Source organism: Sparus aurata, chromosome 19 (genome assembly GCF_900880675.1).
Source record: "Sparus aurata chromosome 19, fSpaAur1.1, whole genome shotgun sequence".
Lineage (NCBI taxonomy): Eukaryota > Metazoa > Chordata > Actinopteri > Spariformes > Sparidae > Sparus > Sparus aurata.
In genome coordinates this window covers 24,707,649-24,726,392 of record NC_044205.1, presented here as the reverse complement: position 1 = coordinate 24,726,392, position 18,744 = coordinate 24,707,649, and the positions used below count along the sequence as shown (strand labels likewise).

Genomic DNA, 18,744 nt, shown 5'->3' with positions numbered 1-18,744 from the left:
GCGTGTACTGCGTGGATGATTTAGGGTTCAGTTCGTGCTCTTACTTCACCTCTAAATACAACACAAAAGGGCCACGTGGACATGAAGACATTCCAGGTAATCTCTTAATACTGCACTCTTGTTGTGGCTTTAACCTAAAGACGAGCCAGTTTACGCACATTAATCATTCTAACTTGGATGTGAAGGTCCTGTGTTTGCTCCTGCTGACTGCCGCAGCAGCTGACGGTCAGTCGTTCCACCCTGGCCGATGCCCCCGACCATCAGTGCAGGAGGACTTCAATGTTACAAAGGTAAAACATCCAGTCTGCTGATTTAAAAGTCAATTACTTGCTTTTTTTTCATATTGATCATGTGTGCAAGTGTTGTAATTCTTGCCTATTTGATGTTTAAGCACATTTAATATACCGGTAGAGTTGTACTGTCTTAAAGAAGTTGATGCCAGCTGCTGACGGATCTTTGTGCTCGTCTCCTTCCAGTACATGGGCACCTGGTATGAGATCGAGAAGCTCCCGGCTGTGTTTGAGAGAGGAAAGTGTAACCAAGCCACGTACAGCCCTCTGGCTGACGGGACGGTCAAGGTTCACAATGCAGAGCTGCTGTAAGTATCGAACCGCCCTCAGCGGAAAAAAAACAATATTTGCCTTGCTGGGAGAGAACTTTCACCCTCCTCTACATGAGCTGTCCCGTATCTCTTCTTCTTTGTAGGTCTAACGGGAAGATAAATTCAATCGAGGGTGTTGCCAAAGTTAAAAACTCATCTCAACCCGCTATTCTGGATGTCAGCTTCTTTAAAGGTACACACACTAAAGAGCCACTATGTTTACTTTTATAATACAACACACAAATCATTGAGTTACATGTCTACGTCCGTGTCCAGGTGTTCCAGATGCTCCCTACTGGGTCCTCTCCACTGACTACCACTCATACTCTCTGGTGTACTCTTGCTCCAACTACTTCGGCCTTTTCCACATCGACTTCGCCTGGATCCTGGCTCGCACCCGGGTGTTAAGCGAACAGGTCATCAGCGAGTTACATGACGAGCTGGCTGCTGCCGGTGTGAACTTGAACCGCCTCACAGTCAGCGATCAGACTGGATGTGATGTCATGACCTGAGGCGCCATCTGCAAAATGGGGAAAAAAAGGGGGAACAAACCGAAGCTGAATACTTTGAACTGCGGTGGAAACTCCAAGTACTTTTTGTTGACGTCGTATGTTCAGCTGATTCTACACAGCAGTCAGTGGAATTACACAAGATAGCAGCAATGTGGATTCACATCTTACTGTTTTAAGATTAAATATTAAAGAGTCATGAAAACCAATGTGGCCATACAACCACTTTGTCAGTGCTTTATCAATTATGAGTTAATATAATGTTAATTGTAACATTCTATCTTATAATTCTGAATATTTATCTCATAATTTCGACTTTCTCTTTCATAATTCTGACTTTTTATCTCATCATTTTTACTTTCTATCTTATGTTTATGACTGTCCCATAATTTCTACTTTTTATTCACAGTCTCATAATTGCAACATTCTATCTCATAACTCTATTTATCTCATAATTTTTACTTTCTGTCTCATTTCAACTTTCTCGCTAATACTTCTGACTTTTAATCTCATAATTTCTACTTTTGATCTCATAATTCTGACTTTTTATGTCATATGTTTTGTAATTATGACTTTTTATCTCATTAATTCAAATTTCAATCTCATAATTAGGACATTTTATCGCATTGTTTCAACTTTTTACCTCATAATAAAGAGTTTTCATATCAAAAAATAAAATGTACTTTTGATTTGCCATAAATTCTCATAATTTTTTGGGGCGGAAATGGGCTTCCATACATTCCACACACATCCATTATATTCCGTTTAAGATTAGCTAAGTGAAAACATTTAAAAAATACAATTTTAAACTCGTAATTTATTCCATAAATTGATTGTTTCTTTACTTACCACAACGTCACTGTCCAAGAAGGTACTTCCGTTTTCGATGCAGACTTCAAAATAAACGTATTAGTTACACCTTTAAACAGTTAAAACAGCAAGCGATTCTACAAACATCCCCACAATCTAAACATCCCAAAACTAATTTATTTGAGTTGTTCAGATCACAAAATCGATTGTGAGGAACGTGTTTGTCGCCGGTTCATAATTCGTTTAACTGTGAAACACGCCTAACGGTCAAATGTGATGTTTTTATTCTAAAGGACGTCGACCGGAAGTGCTGTGAACAAGTATATGAGGGGAATGGCGACTGAGGAAGTTCAGTTTAAAAACAATCCGGCGACACTCAGAGGTCGTTGTTAAGTTTTGACTCACTTCCAGCAAAATGCGCTTGTTATTGTTTTGCGTGTTTCTGTCATGTGTGCCGTTTTGTTCCTCAGCTGATAGGAATGACAGACCCATCATCGGTAAGTGTATTAATACATTATTAACGGCACCGTTAAGCTAACTTTGTGAGGACATTACCGTTAAAACCTGCAGCTAACAGACCTCAGCTAGCTAGTAAAAGGTTTGGAAAGCTAACAAAGTGGCGAGTCATGCTGGTTAACTAGCCACAGTTAGCGACATTTTAAACCCACTTGGTTTGTCTTTTTAGGTGTTCTGGCTCAAGATATTCGTTCACCCAAACCTAATCAGTCATCTTACATCGCTGCCTCTTATGTCAAGTTCCTGGAGTCAGCAGGAGCGAGGGTTGTACCTGTCATGTGAGTTATCATCTATAAACAGACTTTATAACTGTCACTTAGCTATATCTACTGTTTTATGTTTATACACCACTGTGTGTCACCTGAAACATTAAAATTGCCTTTTTTTTTTTTTTCTGCAGGATTGACCAGACACCAGAGGAGTATAAGAGACTGTTCAACTCCATTAATGGGTAAATGTCTTTTTATACACAGAGTAACTGACTTAGCAGTCAAAGCCTTCATGCTGTGTTTTTGCAAAAATCTTATGTAAAAAGAAACATAAACATGTGCTGTCATATTCCTGTATGTTTTTAGAAAAGTTAAAGATTAACTTTATGTACAGGGTGGACAAACTAGTACCTTCTGATGCCATTAAAATCCCTGTGATTGGGAGAAGACCCTACATTTTAATGAGATTATATTTATACAGAAGCCCTGAAGGTACAAATAAGGAAAAAACTTTTTTTTTCCGGTGATCCATTTTCCAAGTTTGATCTAAAAGTTTTTCTCTTGTGTGTTTATAACTTGTGAACTGATGGAGAAATAAACAGTTTGGGCAGGATAATCTTTCCAGGTGCCTTTGTTTGTTTCTATTTCTAAAAACACGTGAAAAAATAAATTTCAGCAAATTTCTATCTCATAATTAGGACATTTATATCGCATTATTTCAACTTTCATAATTCTGACTTTTTATTTTAAAAAATAAATTTAACTTATGACTTACCATAAATTCTCATAATTTTGGGGGCGGAAATGGGCTTCCATACATTCCACACACGTCCATAATATTTCCCTTAAGATTAGCTAAGTGAAAAAAAAAAAAATACAATTTTAAACTCGTAATTTATTCCATAAATTGATTGTTTCTTTACTTTAAACCCAGTTAACCACAACGTCACTGTCCAAGAAGGTACTACTGTTTTCGATGCAGACTTCAAAATAAACGTATCAGTTACACCTTTAAAAAGTTAAAACAGCAAGCGATTATACAAACATCTTTGTTTTTTTTTCAAGAGAAATGATTTTTTTTTTATGTGAACATGAATGGAAAAAAAAAATTGTGAAACCAAGTACATGAATTAAAAAAAAAAAAAAAAAATTCAGAAGATTGTTTTTGCATGTGTGAAACCGAGTTTTGGCAGAACTTTTTTTTTCTTTCATTATGACCATAAGAGGCTGAAGTACACCCTGCCTCATGTGCTAAATAGGATTAAAAGCATTCATTAATTCTTCAAGGGTAGTTTTAGTTTTCTCCCTGCACATGCAAAACAAGTATAAAGAGTTTTCTAGCAAAACTTTATTTTCTTCCAGTTCTCAAGTCATAAAAACTCAGCTGTGAACTCACATTGCACCTGACAACACATTTACTTCAAAACATGAATCAAATCCTCTGAAGGCCACACAAACATATCAAATATTAATGTTTTTTTTATTATTATTCTGGCCACCCCAGGTCTGTATTGCTTAAAAAAATAAATAAAAAAAGAGACAGAATATTTTGTTTGTGATGTTTCTTTGTGAATCATGACTCAGTCCCTGTGTGTCCATGTTAACAGGATCCTCTACCCAGGTGGGGCTGCCAACATTACCTCATCTGGCTATGAAAGGTCTGCAAGAATCTTTTATGAACTGGCTATTGAGGTAAAAGTGTAACTCGTAATACTAGTAACTATCTTTTAGTGTGTTGGTGCTGGATTAGGCTGCATGCTGTGTGCGATGTTTCAGGCAAACAAGAAAGGCGACTACTTTCCCATATGGGGCACCTGTCTTGGATTTGAGCAGCTGGCCTATTTGACCAGCGGAAAGCCGATACTGTCACGCACCAATACGACTGCTGTGGCTTTGCATCTGGATTTCACGAAGGGTATGGTTTTGTTTTAATGGACACAACACTGTTTTTTTACCAACTAGAGAGCAGTCTTAACATATATGTAAGAATTGGCCACCTTTCAAATTAATACTCAAAACAAGTAGGGGGCAGCATACCACCAGACTAACCGCTTACTGTTGTTAAATGTAGCTGCCATTAGCAGGTTAGCGCAGTTAGCTACAGTGCTAACTGGGCTGGGAGGATGTTAGTGTTTACACTACCAGTAGGATTTTTGGACTGGGACGACGTGGGCTTGAGCTAGCTGGTTAGCATGCTAACTTCTACTCATGAACTACTCCAAAAAGCTTATGAAAATCATATTTATTATGAGAAAACGTGGTTATTAATCATCATATTTTTACGAACTTTTTCCAGAAGCCAATAGCAGCAAGATGTTTGCAGAGTTTCCAGCAGAACTCATGCAAGATCTGGCCTCCGAGCCGCTGACAGAAAACTCTCACAAGTGGAGTGTGACCACGTCGGTACGTCATTCGTTGCTATTAGGATGAGATTCAACGGTTCAGTCATCAACATTATCCACAACATATAAAGTAAGAGCAGAACTAACCTCTCTGTTTCTTGCAGACTTTAAACGCAACTGAGGAGCTGAGGACGTTTTACAAAGTTCTCTCCACGAATACAGACGGACAAGTCGAGTTTGTGTCAACAATGGAAGGTAGTTACACTACAACAGCACTTTATTGGTTCAAGTTTAAAGCTTAATTAAACTGTTTTTAATCTTTTTTCTTGACTTACCTCCTGGCAGCTTATGATTATCCAATTTATGGGACACAGTGGCATCCGGAGAAAAACGCATTTGAGTGGACGAAGCCTTACATTCCACACTCTCCGTCAGCAGTCAGGATCACCTTCTACATGGCTCAATTCTTTGTCAATGAAGGTACGACAGCGTTAAGTTTGGTCCCTTGACAGCAGCAGATTGATAGAAACTTTGCGATCTATTTAATCCTGCACTGGTTTCTCTCCTTACAGCAAGGAAGAACATGCACACATTTGAATCCGAGGAGGAAGAGAGCAAAGCGCTGATATACAACTACAGTCCTGTTTACACTGGCAGAGAAAGCAGCTTTGAGCAGAAATATTTTTTCTGATGTTTGTTTTCCAACAGCTGACTGATAGTCTCAATCATGTGACTTATGAATGTTTACAGAGGATTTGATTGTTTTATTTTGCCTTTGCTGCTTGCACAATCTGTAGCATCTGCAACCAAACCAAATAGTCAAGTGGAAATAGGATATATTTATATAATTCTTGTTGTGGGGCAGGATTTAAATAATATCAAAGAAATCCTTTGCGGATGCTGTAGCTGGGTCTACAGCTTAGTTATTAATGCTACAGCAGACACTGTTTATAATGACCTTTTAATGAATTTGTCCTTAAAACATTTGAATGTTTATGGTCTATATTTAGGTAAAATGTACACTCATCAACATAAAATGTAATTTATTGATTTAGGTCACGATGCTAGTTTCCATGAGCATGTTAATGGTAATTCCCAGTATGTGCTAGCCCCCTCAAGTGATGTTGTTGCACTAGCTAATGTTGCTAACACTTGCTAACAAACAATAACATGCCTATCACTGGCTAAAGAAACATGTTATCATATTGCAGAGTCAGAATATCACACTCAGGATTGATTGGAGACAAAACGTACGCACATAAAAAAATTACAGAAAAGCAACAGAACAGATGAGCCAAAAAAGACGGAACGGCTGATAAAATATCTATTTTTTTATTCTAACATTTACCTTCATGCCACAGTCTGACATCAATCTCCTTCTATGCTTTGGATAACAAAGTTGAGCGTCTTGAAAAAGTCCTCAACCACTGGCAAGAAAGTTCGATGTTGCCATTGGCAATTATAAAGTCCACTTTCAATCAACTCAGTTCAAGGACAGCAACAGGAGAACGGAAATGAATAGTCAAATGTAACTTCCAAAATGCTTTATGCACAAATAACACTCAGGTAATATTGTTTCTTTTTTCTTTTTCTTGTTTTTTTTTTTTTCCTCTTTAGAATAAAATGATATTTGAATAACATTTACACATCAAGCTGACGAGACTGGGATCTCAATCACAATACTACTGGAAATGTAATTTATGCAATCCAGTAAGGAACATTCAATATGTCAAAATTACCATGTGGAGCTGAGCTATGGGTGGGGATAGTGCTGCAAGTAACCTCTTTAACATGCACTGAAACGTAACACAAATGGCCATTCAAATAAAAGAAGTGGAAAATTAAACTTGTGCCTCAAGAATTCATCATCATATGTCCGTACGTTGGTACGTCTTCATCAAACTGTTCAACCTTATATACAAATGCATCATTTCTTCGGGGTGTGACACCAATCCTAATGGCCTTTATTAATGTATTCTATGATTTCAAGTGTAAAGTGACACAGCACTTTGATTAACACACACTGTGGTTTCTGTACTGGCTATACATTTTCTTCACCTACCATTCTTTAACATCTTAAAAGCAACGGTGCATGCAGATTCTGTACATTGTAGCTCGGTGTAATAATCTATTTGGGCATATTTCCAAAGAATGGACGAAGTTTGAAATCTCCTCAGTTTCTCAGTCAAGTATAAGCTTTTAGAGTAGCTCTTGATACAGTTCATTTGATATAATATTCTATTTCAAGCTATAGGTTTAAAACAATAGCTGCTACTTTGGGAAATATGTTTATTCGCTGTTTTGAGTTAGATGAAGAGATTGACGCCACTGTCATATCTTTTTGTTAAATATAAAGTTAAGTCCTGGAGATGGTTAGCTTGGTTTAACTTAAACAGCTCTGACGAGTCCTAATTATAACCTGCATAAAACCACAACTTTAAGTTTTGTACACTTGGGTTTTTGTACGGGTTAAACAAGTTATAGTTACGTGCTAATAGTTAGTGTCAAAGGAACTAATAAGCTAGCTGGAGCCAAGCTTACTGTTCGCTTAAGTATACCATTACCCATAAAGTTGTGGTTTTGTACACTTGGGTTTCTGTATGTGTCAGAGGAGCTAATATGCTAACTAGCTAGAGCCAAGCTTACCATCTACCTAAGCCTACCGTTAAAAAGAAATAGTCCCCAATTTGTAAAACCCCAATTTGTAGTTTTGTATGTGTTAAAGAAGTTATAGTTCCGTGCTAATCGTGACAGTCAGAGGAGCTAATACGCTAGCTATCTAGAGCTAAGCTAACTGTTTACCCAAGCTAACGTTACAAAGAATTAGTCCAGATTGTAACCCCCCATAAAAACCAGGACTTGTAGTTTTGTACACTTGAGTTTTTGCACAGGTTAAAATAGTTACGTGCTAATAGTGACAGTCTAAGGAGCTAGCTAGCTAGCTGAAGCCAGGCTTACTGTTTAACTAAGCTAACTGTTACAATGAAGTAGTCTAGATCATAGCCACCATAAACCACAATTTGTAGTTTTTACTATATGTTTTTTGTACAAATTAAAAACTTGCAGTTCTACATGCTAATTCTGAGTGTGAGATGAGCTAATAGACAGCTAGCTGCCACAGTCAGGCTAACTGTTTCATTAAGCTAGCCAGCTGCTGGCTGTAGCTCCATATTTAACGGGCAGATAAGAATTTGAATCAACCTCCTCTAACTCTCGATAAGAGAGCGAATCGCAAATTTCCCAAAATGTCAAACTATTCTTATAAAATTAGCCTTGTAGTTCATAAATGCAGTCCCACAGCAGGATGTTTTCTGACAAAGTAAGGCACAGTGACTAAAACAAGTTGACGCTTCTGTTTTCTTTTTTTTTTTCTAAAGAACTGGATCATCACAATAAAACTGTGTCAAAATGAACATTAAGAAACTTTTCTCTTCCAAACATTTTTACCAGATGGAGAATTCTTTCAGCATCACTGAAAACACATGAAAAGTGAAGCGACGAGATGAAACCAGCATCAGGGCAAAACAAAAAAACAAAAGAAAATATATCCGTAAAAAGCCGAGTGAATGCTTCGTGTGCTATTTTACATACTGTAAGAACAAAAGACACAACCACAGTCCAACATTAAAGTTCTTCACAACTTTAAAAATAGTAACATTTCCTGTTTTCCGCACATTTCCAGACGCCCGTCATGAACAGCCAGTGTTTTTCCACCAGGCGTCTTGATTCTCATTAATATACAAGCCCAGCAGTAATGTGCTATAAGGTGTTCCTCGTCCTCACAGCTTCAAAGTCTGCGTGAGAGCCGATGCTTTCTCTCAGCTGCTTTTTTGAGGAGCTGGTCCATCCCGCTGTGAAGGAGACCGCTTCCTGTTAAATCTTTCGGTATATTCCAAAAAAAACGTCGCGTCTGGTCGTCAGTCTGTGTCGGCTCTCCGGAGGGAGGGGCGGACTTTTGGGATCTGAACTCTGGAGGTGGGATCAGAGGATGCGGGGGAGGATGGATGTAGAATTAGATCGTCAATCTGCTGGAAAAAAGGCAGTCTCAGGTTCGGCATGCGGACACGGGGGAGTCCAAATGCAAAACCAAATTGAGCAAAGAGCAGGAGAGAGAGTCGCATATCGTGGACGACTGTATGCCAAGTGTTGTGCTTCGGGCACAGGGACGGGATGGAGGTTAGGGCAGGCGAAACGTATGAGCAGGGGGAGGATTCGGGGGCACAGGGAGGCCGGGCTAACCCTCGTCTTCGCTCTCCTCCTCCAGCGCCTCCTCAAACACGATCTCCGGTAGCCTGAAGCACTCCTCGAAGAAGTTCACCAGGGACTGGCTGAGGTGCTGCCTCGTGGCTTCGCTGTGGATGAAGTGGCCTTCGTCCGGGTAGATCTGAGACACAAAGACACGTCTTATAGTGAGTGAGATGCAGCAAACACACATTCATTATTTACAGGAGATAGGTTTTGTCCACAGGCTGAAGAATCTAGATGCAGAACGAGTTCGCCGTTCCAGAAGACTATTTTCTCTCAAGCTAACAACAAAGTCTTCAGATCCGGAGTCCAACATGAGTTTTTTTAGGATTAACAGCTGAGAGCAAACCAGAGTGAAGAAATAGATTATATAAACGCATAAAGAACTTTTTTGTCGTCATGTTTTGCCTGGAAGTCAGACGAAATCTACAACCTCTTATTTATTTTGCTCCGGCAGATATTTGTTGTATTGTGGGTAACGGAGGCTACAGGATTTTTGAAAATGCAGTAGTTAAAGGTGTTAATACTACACTTTAAAAAGACTTCATAACATGTAAAACTCCTGCTTTGAAAATGTTAGTTTGAAGAAGTATAACTTTTATTTTCACCACTGACAATACTACATTTCAGCTCACAGTAGGCCAGGCATCTTTAAATCAGTCTTGAATTGTTGTTATTTAATTATCAATTTGTCAAATCTGATATCAGATGGTGAAAAAGAGGAGAGAGAGAATTTTTACCGCTAACTTTCTTGCACTGACGATTTAGTTGAGACTCGTACCAAGTTTCTGGAGTTGCAGGTTGAACAGAGTTTTGCAACTGAGTCATCGTGTTTATGTCGGCCGACCTAAAACCTGTTAGAGCCACGAGAACGTTCAGCGCCTGTGTGCTGAGGAACCCATCAGTCAGTAATAAGCTCCAGTGAACAGCGGGCTGCGCTACATTGTGTCTTAATTGGATTAGGATTCCCGAGAAGGTCCCGTAATCTCATTACGTGGATTGAAGGCATTGTGAGGGGCTAATCCTCCGCCTGCTGTGGGATCCCACTGGGATCAAAGAGCTCCCAAAGGTTGGAGGAGAAACTGAACCGGGGGCGAAGAAAAGACGAGCGCAGAAATTGGAGTGAAACAGAGTGAAAGCTACGCCACGTACCTGTAAGGTGTAGTTGGCCTTTTCATTGATGAGCTGGCTGATGAATTTCGCTGTGTGTTGGAAGTGGACTTTTTCTGGAGAGGGGGAACATAACGAGACGCAGGACAAAGTGTCAGACAGAGAAGGAGATTTTAAAAAACTGGAAAAATTCAATTGTTTTCTTACCGTCAGCTGTTGGATGGATGATGAGAAACTTCTTATCCATGAACTGAGACGCTCTGTGTGCCAAATTAGCCATCTGAGAGGAAATGAGACACACGAGGCAACACATGAGATCCAGTTGGTCACTGCAGTAATTAGCACAACTGCACAGAAGAGGATTAACGCCACTGGGAAAAAAAAATCTGAAAGTCTGAATTTGGAGGGAAAAAAGTCCAAAGTCTGAGAAGAAAAAAGTCAGGATTGTAAAAACAAACAAAAAGAAGAACGAAAGTTTTTCCCAGTGGTCCTGCTCCTCTTCCGTACACTCTGAATTTGAAACGTAACAATTCAAATCTTACTGAGTATGCTCTCGGATCCGGTTTAGGCAGCCCAAGGTATCGCTCTGAAAACGCAGAAGCTGCAGGAAAAAGACATTCAATTAACCAAATTACACCAAGACATCATATTATTAACAAGATCCATGTTTCATGTCTGTCTCGTTCTTCGGCCAATTCGAAGGGAAGAGAAAAAAAAAAGCTTGCAGGTTCTCCTCCTCCTCCTCCTCCTCCTCCTCATATTCAAATATATTCAGCCATCTACATATTCTTTAGTCTGGAAGCTGCCTCGGACCGTCTTCATTTGCAATTCCAAACTTACACAGCATCATGGCACGTCTCTCACCCTCCTCTGGCAGAGCGAGAGAAATCAAATGGATGGGAAATCAGTCACAGCGCGGCGAGCAGCTCCTCCTTAATTTGCAGTTTCCTGCCTCTGTGAGAGCTCCGTCGCTCCGTCTCCCTCCACACAACTCTACATCTCACACATTTTTTATTCCTCTGGTAGCCGAGGTGAGGCCGGGCTAGTTAACCTCGCCTGCCTGCTGTTATGATTGGGGGTTTTCTGAGGTGTATCTGCACCATCTCACTGATAAGGTGAACAGTACGTACATGTATGAAATAAGGTGACGGATTTGCAATCCGCGTCCGTCTTGTTCCTTGTGAACGCTCTCTGCCTGAGCCTCACTGGTTATGCAGAGCTTCGGTATCTGCGCACATCGTACGTGAGGTGCTATGCAAACACACAGGGCTCACCGTATAGTTCAAAGTCAGTGATGGGTGAGAGGACGGCGCCGCACTTCACAGGAGACTCCTCGCCGCTGACCAACAGGCTGGTCACATAGCCGCCGTACACCTGAGGGACAAGAACAAAGCCTCAAGCACTTTATTTGCTCGAGTGTCGATGACCATGAGCATTTTTTTTTTAGCATGGTGTATTAAATATTCAATTGACTTCTAATGACGACCACAATGAGGATAATACTCTGAACCCCCACACGACCCTCTGGTGTCGATACCATCCACCACACGGGAGGACGGGGTTCGAATCCCCCATCAACCCTCTCAGCACCTTCCTTCACACTCACATCATCTACGTTGACGGGGGCTTGCTTTTCCCCACTGCCCGTGCAAACGAACCTCCCAAACTAACCTAACAACATTCGTCTTTCTACCTAACCCCTAACCCTTTTTGATTAGTAAACATTTTGTATGAAACCGAATGGAAAGGAAAAAACTATTTCAGGAGAAACTTTTTTTTGTGAAACCGAATGTAATGTTTGTTTTTTCAGTAGAAACTTTTTTCTGAAATCGAGAAAAAAAAGCCTAGGGTGTTATAAAAACATTAAAACATCTCTATATTAAAACTAGATACAGTTAGTTAGGTGGGTGTCCCTATTTAAAAAAGGCTAAGGTTAACGGTTAGGTAGAAGGACAAATGTTGTCAGGTTACCTTGGGAGGTTCGTTTGCACGGGCAGCAGGTAGATACAATGTGTGCGTGTTCCCAGTTAAGTGTGAAGGAAGGTGCTGTGAGGGTTGACAGGGGACTCGAACCCGGATCTCCCAGGTGGTAGGCAGGTGGATATGTCACCCGAAAACTGGGGGTGATGGTATTGACACCCCAACCTTAACCCCAACCCCAAACGGGGATGCAACCCACGCCATCTCCGACCCCACCGATGGTTCCGTTCCTCTTTTATAGACATTTTATATGAATTCTTATTTAGCACAATATCTATTTGTATATATATTACATATTATTTCTTCTTCCCGCTCTCGTTTTTCTTACCTCCTCCACCTTTACCGGGTGATGACCTTATATACCCCCACGTAAATTGTCAAATATTGGTGTTGCGGGGAAAAAAAAGAGTCTCAAATACTTATTTTGCTTTAGTATCAGCTGACATGAGCATTTTAATACTGTCTTTCTTATTTTTTGTTTTTTATTAAAGTTGTTTTTTTTTTTTTTTTTTTTAGGATGGTAGTGTGCTGGGTATTTCATAATTACATTTTGGTGTTTTTGGTTCATTTCAGTCTGTTCTTACCTTTCCAAAAGCTCCAACTCTGGTTTTGTCGACGTAGGGCTCTTTCAAAATAAAACTGCAACAGAAAAAACATTGGGTCAAGACAAACATTTCCATTTAGACCCGGCCCAACATTGAGGTGTGACGAAATAGACATCAGTGGTGTTTGGAAAGCACTGTTAAAAAGGAGTCAACAGTGAACTCCCGGTGTTTGATGATATTAAAGAAGCCGTGATGTACGTGAGACGTACTTGAGAGCGTCCTTCTGGTCCTGCTCCTCGTACACTCCCAGCTTCTTCTGGATGCGGTGCAGCAGGTTGGTGCCCTGGAAGCCGCTGCCTCGTCCGTCGCAGCGCACCACGATGGCGCCGAAGCTGCTCACCAGCACCGTGGCCCAGTCCATGTGGAACTGCTCCGCCACCATCTGGCCACCGGGAGTCCCGTCGCTGCACGGATACAAAGACGTTGCACAATCAGGACTGCTGAATAAAATCCAGTGTGTTTTTCAAATAAACCCTGTGTACACAACTTAAATCTTCAAGATGGAAAGTCAACTGAGGCTGAAGCAGCACAGTGTTCACGGTCACTTTGATAAACAACATTAAGAGAATTATGATTGGGTATACGCAAGCAGAGTGAAAAGCTTAAATTTGAGCTGCAGAGAGAAGGACAGCCAAAAAGCCCCGAGGAGAGAAACATTATTGAAATAACAGGGTGGACAGGAGGACGAGCATTTAACATTCAGCTGGAGAAGGGACGAAGCAGTGTGTCTCTCGATCAATACGTCTTGAATCGGCGCTGCGAGTGGAAACACTGTTGTTCCTCGTCTACCTGTGTGACAACATCAACTTGTACGTACACGAGCAGCAGCAGAGGATAGTGTGACGTTTCCACGAAGCCGGCCGGTTTGAGGATCTGCATCGACAAGGCTGCAACACAGAAACAAGCAAAAACAGTCAGTACACAATCAATACCTATTAATGATGACACAGTGTCATGAATAAAAGTACATCTGTATATAAAAAACAGGAAGTTGGGATGCTTTTCAAACAATACCAGATTTAATTCTGCAGAAAGTGTAAATAGAGTGTGATATCACCAGCAGAGATGCGTTTTCATGATTACAATATCACTTTTAAACATTGCCTCTGTGCTTCTTTTGAAACTCTGGATAGTTTCCCCTTTTAATCAGGGTCCAAACAGGTTTTTAAAAATGCAATACAGGCAATTTAAATGAACTTTTAAGCTACCAAAACCTAAAACTTTCTCATCTGGTTTGAGACGCCAAGAGACAAAAAACCAACGTGACAACAGGACCAGTGATGTGCACAAGGGGGGGGGGCACAGGGGCCTCGTGGCTCAATTGTTGAAAAACGTGCGCTAAAGTGCCCTCCTGGGAGCCTAAACGCGCGCTAAAGTGCCCTCTTGGGAGCCAAAAAAGCATGTCAAAGTGCCATCTTGGTTGGCAAAACACACTAAACTGCCCCCTTGGATGGTTAAAACATGATAAACTGCCCTCTTAGGAGCCAAAACTCGTGCTAAAGTGCCCTCTTGGGAGCCAAAACTCGTGCTAAAGTGCCCTCTTGGGAGCCAAAACTCGCGCTAAAGTGCCCTTCTTTTCGCCCCTGCCCTTCAAAAAGTCTGTGCATGCCACTGAACAGGACTGTTTTGAATATTAAAATAGTTTTGTTTTACAGCACATTTAAATTTGAGCAAATCTTCAAAACAATAACGGTCCAAATTAAATTTCCTGATCCCTGTCCAACTTGAGATAAAAAGCCAGCAACACAAATTAAAGAATATGAGAGCATTGACTCCAAAGTGCTTAATTTCAAAGGTTCATCTGCCAGGAAAGGATAGAAACCTTTATTAGGTTTTGCTTTTGCTTCTCATGTGAGTCACTTATGTCCATGATCTAAACCCTAACCCTCCGACGGTGGACACGTACTGTAGTCGTCCACGTTGATCTCCTTGTACTCCACTGTGGGCATCTGCATGGAGGCCAGAGTCAGCATCAGGTTGTCGTTGTTCTCCAGTCTGTGGACTTCTGCGATACCTGCAGGACGCCACAACCATAACCGGTGAGATTTACAATGTTTACATCCAGTCAGTTATGACACATGCAGAGAAGTTCAAGTAAAAATCGTCTCATCGTGAGCGTGAAATCAAAATTCAATCAGCCTCTTTTTTATCTCCATGCAAAATCAGACTTTAATTTTGGGATTATTTTGGATTTGTAAGAGTTTTAATATCACAAAAACACTTCTAGTATGAAAATATTGCATCAGAAACTCTGTTTTTAATGGTCACAATGTGAGCACAGACTCTTCACCTTGTTAATAATGATGTTAAACAGCTCAACACATGAAATCATCTCCAGGAATCAGATTTTATAGACTTTAAAGAGTCAGAGCAGGGACATCATATTGGTAAAAGATGACACACACACACACACTGTAGTGATCACATTACAGTATGCTGATATAGCCGTCGGGCAGGTCATAATGTAATGAGGACATCCATTGTGAGGAGTAATGTGATTACTGCCATTATGCCCGGACTTGGCTGGTGGACAAACAGTGACTCAGTGCACAGGTGGTCGCTCCGTCCCCTCCTGACAAGGTCGTTCTCCATGTTTCTGCGGCGCCGCTGCGTCACAAGGTCACCCGCTAACGTCTTTAACATGAGACGGAGGCTTGTGAATGCAAATCTTTGCTGGAGTCAGCAGGAATACTCACTCTCTCTGTCCTGCGTCTCACTCTCTCCGTCTCTCTGGGTCTTGTAGACGGCTACGAACGGGATGTCCGGGCCTGGAAAAAGTCGACAAAGTGTCACAGATGTTGGCTTTTATTTACTTTTTACACTGCAGGTGTACATCGATTATGTCAAATTCTACGGTGGCCCTGAGGTGCAAATCACAACAGCAAATAGGAAAGGACACAACCACAGAAAACAGCGAAGAGGAAAAACAATGACAAAAATATAAATGTAACAGCAAATAAAACATAACAACTCACAGAACTCAAATACAAATACAAAAAAAACACAATAACAATAAAACACAATGAAAAGATACGCAAAAACTCACAAAACACAACAAGAAGTAAAAAAAAAAGCACAACAGCAAACAAAACACCACAACTCAGAAATCACAACGGCAAACAGGAAAAAGCAACAACAAAAATAAAAACGCATCGGCAAATTCAACAAGTCACAAAAACCAACAGCAGATATAAAAAAACCAAAAACAAGCAAAAGAACACAACAAATAAAACACAAATACAAATATAAAAACACAACAACAGCTCACAAAACACGACCACAAATTGAAAATGTAATTAACAAAGAAACGAAACACAACAACAAACCAGAAATCACAAAAAACAAATATAAAAACACAATTGCAAATTCAAAACACAAAAAAACACAACAACAAATTGGAAGTGTAGTTAACAAAAGTGTTCTACTTCCAATAGAAGTTAATTAAAAAAAAAACATTTTTTTTTTGCTTTGTGTTTTGCACTTCAGGGCCACCGTACAAATTCTCCTCCAGCAGCTCCAACAATAAAGTAGAAACCAGGGAGAGAGACACGTCTCCGATCTTTTGTCCGTCAAACAAAGAGAAAAGTCTTTGCTTATTCGATTTATGTAATTAAGTAATCCAATCGCTGAAATAGCTTTTTTTTCCCATATCTGGGCCACAAACTGAGGCGGAGTCCGTCACGCTAAAGCGCTAAAACCTCAGATCGGAGGGGAGGAGGGACGGCGGATGAAGTGATTGATGCACTTAGTAAATTGGGAGCGAGCTACGGGAACACTGTGGCTCCCTCCCGCCCTCCTTTCTCTTCATCCCACTCTCCGTCTCTTCTCGTGGTAATGATATCAGAACTTCATCGAGTAAATTCTTCTGTCGTTTGGTGGCGTTATGGTCACTTCCTGTTTGATTTGGTTTCGACGGTAATCGCTCGCCGAGGATCAGAGGTGACCGACGTTAAAGCGTCGGATCAAATTACAGAAACATGACTCTTCACTTTCGAATCTTTGCGGCTTCTGTTTTTGACACAACATCGAGACTTTGCCTGTTGTTTTCTTTTGTGATGCCGCTGCAAGGTGAAAGGAGAGGCAGAGCATGATGGGAGATCTTATTTCCCAAAGTCTGGTCTGTTTTTAAAGTGCAGGGTCAATTTTTTTTCCGATCGCTGCATCAGAAAGTGCAGAACTTGAGAGACAACGTCAGAACAACGCAGAAGTCAAAAAGTGCATTTACTCGGGCGCTGTACCTTGGCAATTGAGCAGGAAGTAGCTCATGTTGTGGCTGAAGGAGCCGCTGACGTAGGCGCAGCTGTCGGACAAGGCGCACGACAGGCAGCGGCGGTTGAACGAGCCAAAGGTGTCGGCGCTGCGGAAACGAAAAAAAACATTTTCAAGACGTTTCCTAGAATATAAATGAGCTAAATCTTCACGTTTCGCTGCTGACAAAGACAAACGCGTCACAAACGAAACGGCTCTCACCTGTACAAATGTCTTCGCTTCGGACCGTCCTCGGTGCTCAGGAAGTATCTGCGTTAACAAAAGAGAAAACACACGCTGTCATTCACAGTTGCTCGGCTTTTCTCTGAGTCAGCGATCAGAAAAAAAAAAAAAAAAAACACCTGGCAAAGCAACGAGCCAGCTACTCGCTGGAAAAGATGTTTCATAAATGAATGATGGGGGTAAAAATGGGGTACAAATCCTTTTAGAAGAGAAGTAGGCCAACTCAAACCCAGAGAGAGAGAGAGAACAGGTTCGAGGTTTTTCAAGTCCAACACCGGGAACAATGAGTAAGTTGTGTTTGCAGACATGTTTGCGTGTGTGTGTGTACATGTGAGACGGCGTTAGTCAGATCACAGTTGCCTCGTGGCCCCTCGAGTGTGGGTGTGAATTTATCTGGGAATAGCGGAGATGAGTCAGAGTCCACAGAGACGCTTTAACACTCAACACATTCTGAGCGATCGCTGTGAGAGCGAGGAGAAGAACACCAGGCTCAACTCAACGCGCCGCAGTTGTAGATAAACTGGTCATGGATCAAATGTAATAAACATTTTTTTTTCATTAAACAGGGTTAAACTGTCTGAGTCACTGATCTCTGTCCAGGGTGCTGAAACACTCAAACACATGGACACAAACAGGCTCTCTGTCTCTGTCCGTGGTGCTGAAAACAATCAACCCCCATCGTCTCAACAGCAAAGTTTGAGTTTAACTTTAAATTGTATTACAACAAACTTTACCTATCACTTTTTACTATTAACATAGTTTAAATTTAATTCTGCTGCTCCAGTTAAAAAATGTGCGGAAGCCCCGAGGTGGAGACAGTTGCTTTTGTCTAATCTAAATTGTTTTCCCCGCTGTGTTTAGTACTTGAGAGCTGGAGGGGAAAAAAATGTTTTGCCCGAATAATCCTCAGAATGACAGAGTTCCTTCAATTTGTGTTTCCATCTGTGAAAATGAGAAAACAAAAAGAAATCTGGAGAGGAAAAAACTGCGTGAGCCCGAGTGAAAAAAAAAGATTTCCAGGAGAATTTTCTTTTCATGTGTGAAACCGAGTGACAAAAAAATCAGGAGAAAAATGTCTTTTAGCCGGGAATGTGTTTAGATTGGCACTGATGTGCTCAACACATTCTAAGTGAATGTCACAGGTTGAGTTTTTAAAAAAAGAGAAAACAATTCTCTAGAATTTTTTTCACTCAGTTTCACATGAAAAGAAAACTAGAAATTCCCCTGAAAATATTTTTTTCAGATAAAAAAATATTCACTGTCATACATTCTCCACAAATGTTTTCATGTTTTGCATGAAAAAAATGAAACATTTCCCCTAAAAAA

The 18,744-nt window shown here is 40.7% G+C and overlaps 3 protein-coding genes across 8 annotated transcripts in view; 2 read left to right on the top strand and 1 right to left on the bottom strand.

Annotated features, from left to right (window-relative positions):
• LOC115570268 (apolipoprotein D-like) lies at positions 1-1,332 on the top strand. Its single transcript, XM_030398735.1, has 5 exons — positions 1-96; positions 186-290; positions 477-598; positions 706-794; positions 878-1,332. Exons 1-5 carry the CDS (start codon positions 82-84, stop codon positions 1,111-1,113), a joined length of 567 nt encoding a protein of 188 aa, XP_030254595.1. The 5' UTR covers positions 1-81; the 3' UTR covers positions 1,114-1,332.
• An 889-nt stretch (positions 1,333-2,221) lies between these two features.
• Positions 2,222-6,833, top strand: ggh (gamma-glutamyl hydrolase (conjugase, folylpolygammaglutamyl hydrolase)). Its single transcript, XM_030398734.1, has 9 exons — positions 2,222-2,417; positions 2,606-2,714; positions 2,837-2,887; positions 4,253-4,337; positions 4,422-4,560; positions 4,942-5,048; positions 5,152-5,242; positions 5,333-5,467; positions 5,560-6,833. The coding sequence occupies exons 1-9, from the start codon at positions 2,336-2,338 to the stop codon at positions 5,676-5,678; spliced, it is 918 nt and encodes a 305-aa protein (XP_030254594.1). The 5' UTR covers positions 2,222-2,335; the 3' UTR covers positions 5,679-6,833.
• LOC115570266 (dipeptidyl aminopeptidase-like protein 6) overlaps positions 6,304-18,744 on the bottom strand; it is a 242,231-nt gene continuing 229,790 nt past the window's right edge. For all 6 annotated transcript variants that reach the window (XM_030398729.1, XM_030398732.1, XM_030398730.1 and 3 more), the window contains 12 exons: positions 17,398-17,445; positions 17,166-17,284; positions 15,624-15,695; positions 14,834-14,941; positions 13,745-13,814; positions 13,137-13,331; positions 12,907-12,961; positions 11,617-11,716; positions 10,885-10,943; positions 10,550-10,622; positions 10,385-10,458; positions 6,304-9,371 (listed from right to left, as the gene is read on the bottom strand). In XM_030398729.1, coding sequence (XP_030254589.1) covers positions 9,222-9,371; positions 10,385-10,458; positions 10,550-10,622; positions 10,885-10,943; positions 11,617-11,716; positions 12,907-12,961; positions 13,137-13,331; positions 13,745-13,814; positions 14,834-14,941; positions 15,624-15,695; positions 17,166-17,284; positions 17,398-17,445 — 1,123 coding nt within the window. In that variant the 3' untranslated portion in view covers positions 6,304-9,221. The remainder of the gene's footprint in view (positions 9,372-10,384; positions 10,459-10,549; positions 10,623-10,884; positions 10,944-11,616; positions 11,717-12,906; positions 12,962-13,136; positions 13,332-13,744; positions 13,815-14,833; positions 14,942-15,623; positions 15,696-17,165; positions 17,285-17,397; positions 17,446-18,744) is intronic.

Bases quoted from the DNA above. Each gene is read 5' to 3' on its own strand.
- LOC115570268 (XM_030398735.1), top strand. The intron at 291-476 runs GTAAAACATCCA...GTCTCCTTCCAG, and splicing joins AGGACTTCAATGTTACAAAG to TACATGGGCACCTGGTATGA. The intron at 795-877 runs GTACACACACTA...GTCCGTGTCCAG, and splicing joins GGATGTCAGCTTCTTTAAAG to GTGTTCCAGATGCTCCCTAC.
- ggh (XM_030398734.1), top strand. From the start codon at position 2,336: ATGCGCTTGTTATTGTTTTGCGTGTTTCTGTCATGTGTGCCGTTTTGT. The intron at 2,418-2,605 runs GTAAGTGTATTA...TTGTCTTTTTAG, and splicing joins GAATGACAGACCCATCATCG to GTGTTCTGGCTCAAGATATT. The intron at 2,888-4,252 runs GTAAATGTCTTT...CCATGTTAACAG, and splicing joins CTGTTCAACTCCATTAATGG to GATCCTCTACCCAGGTGGGG.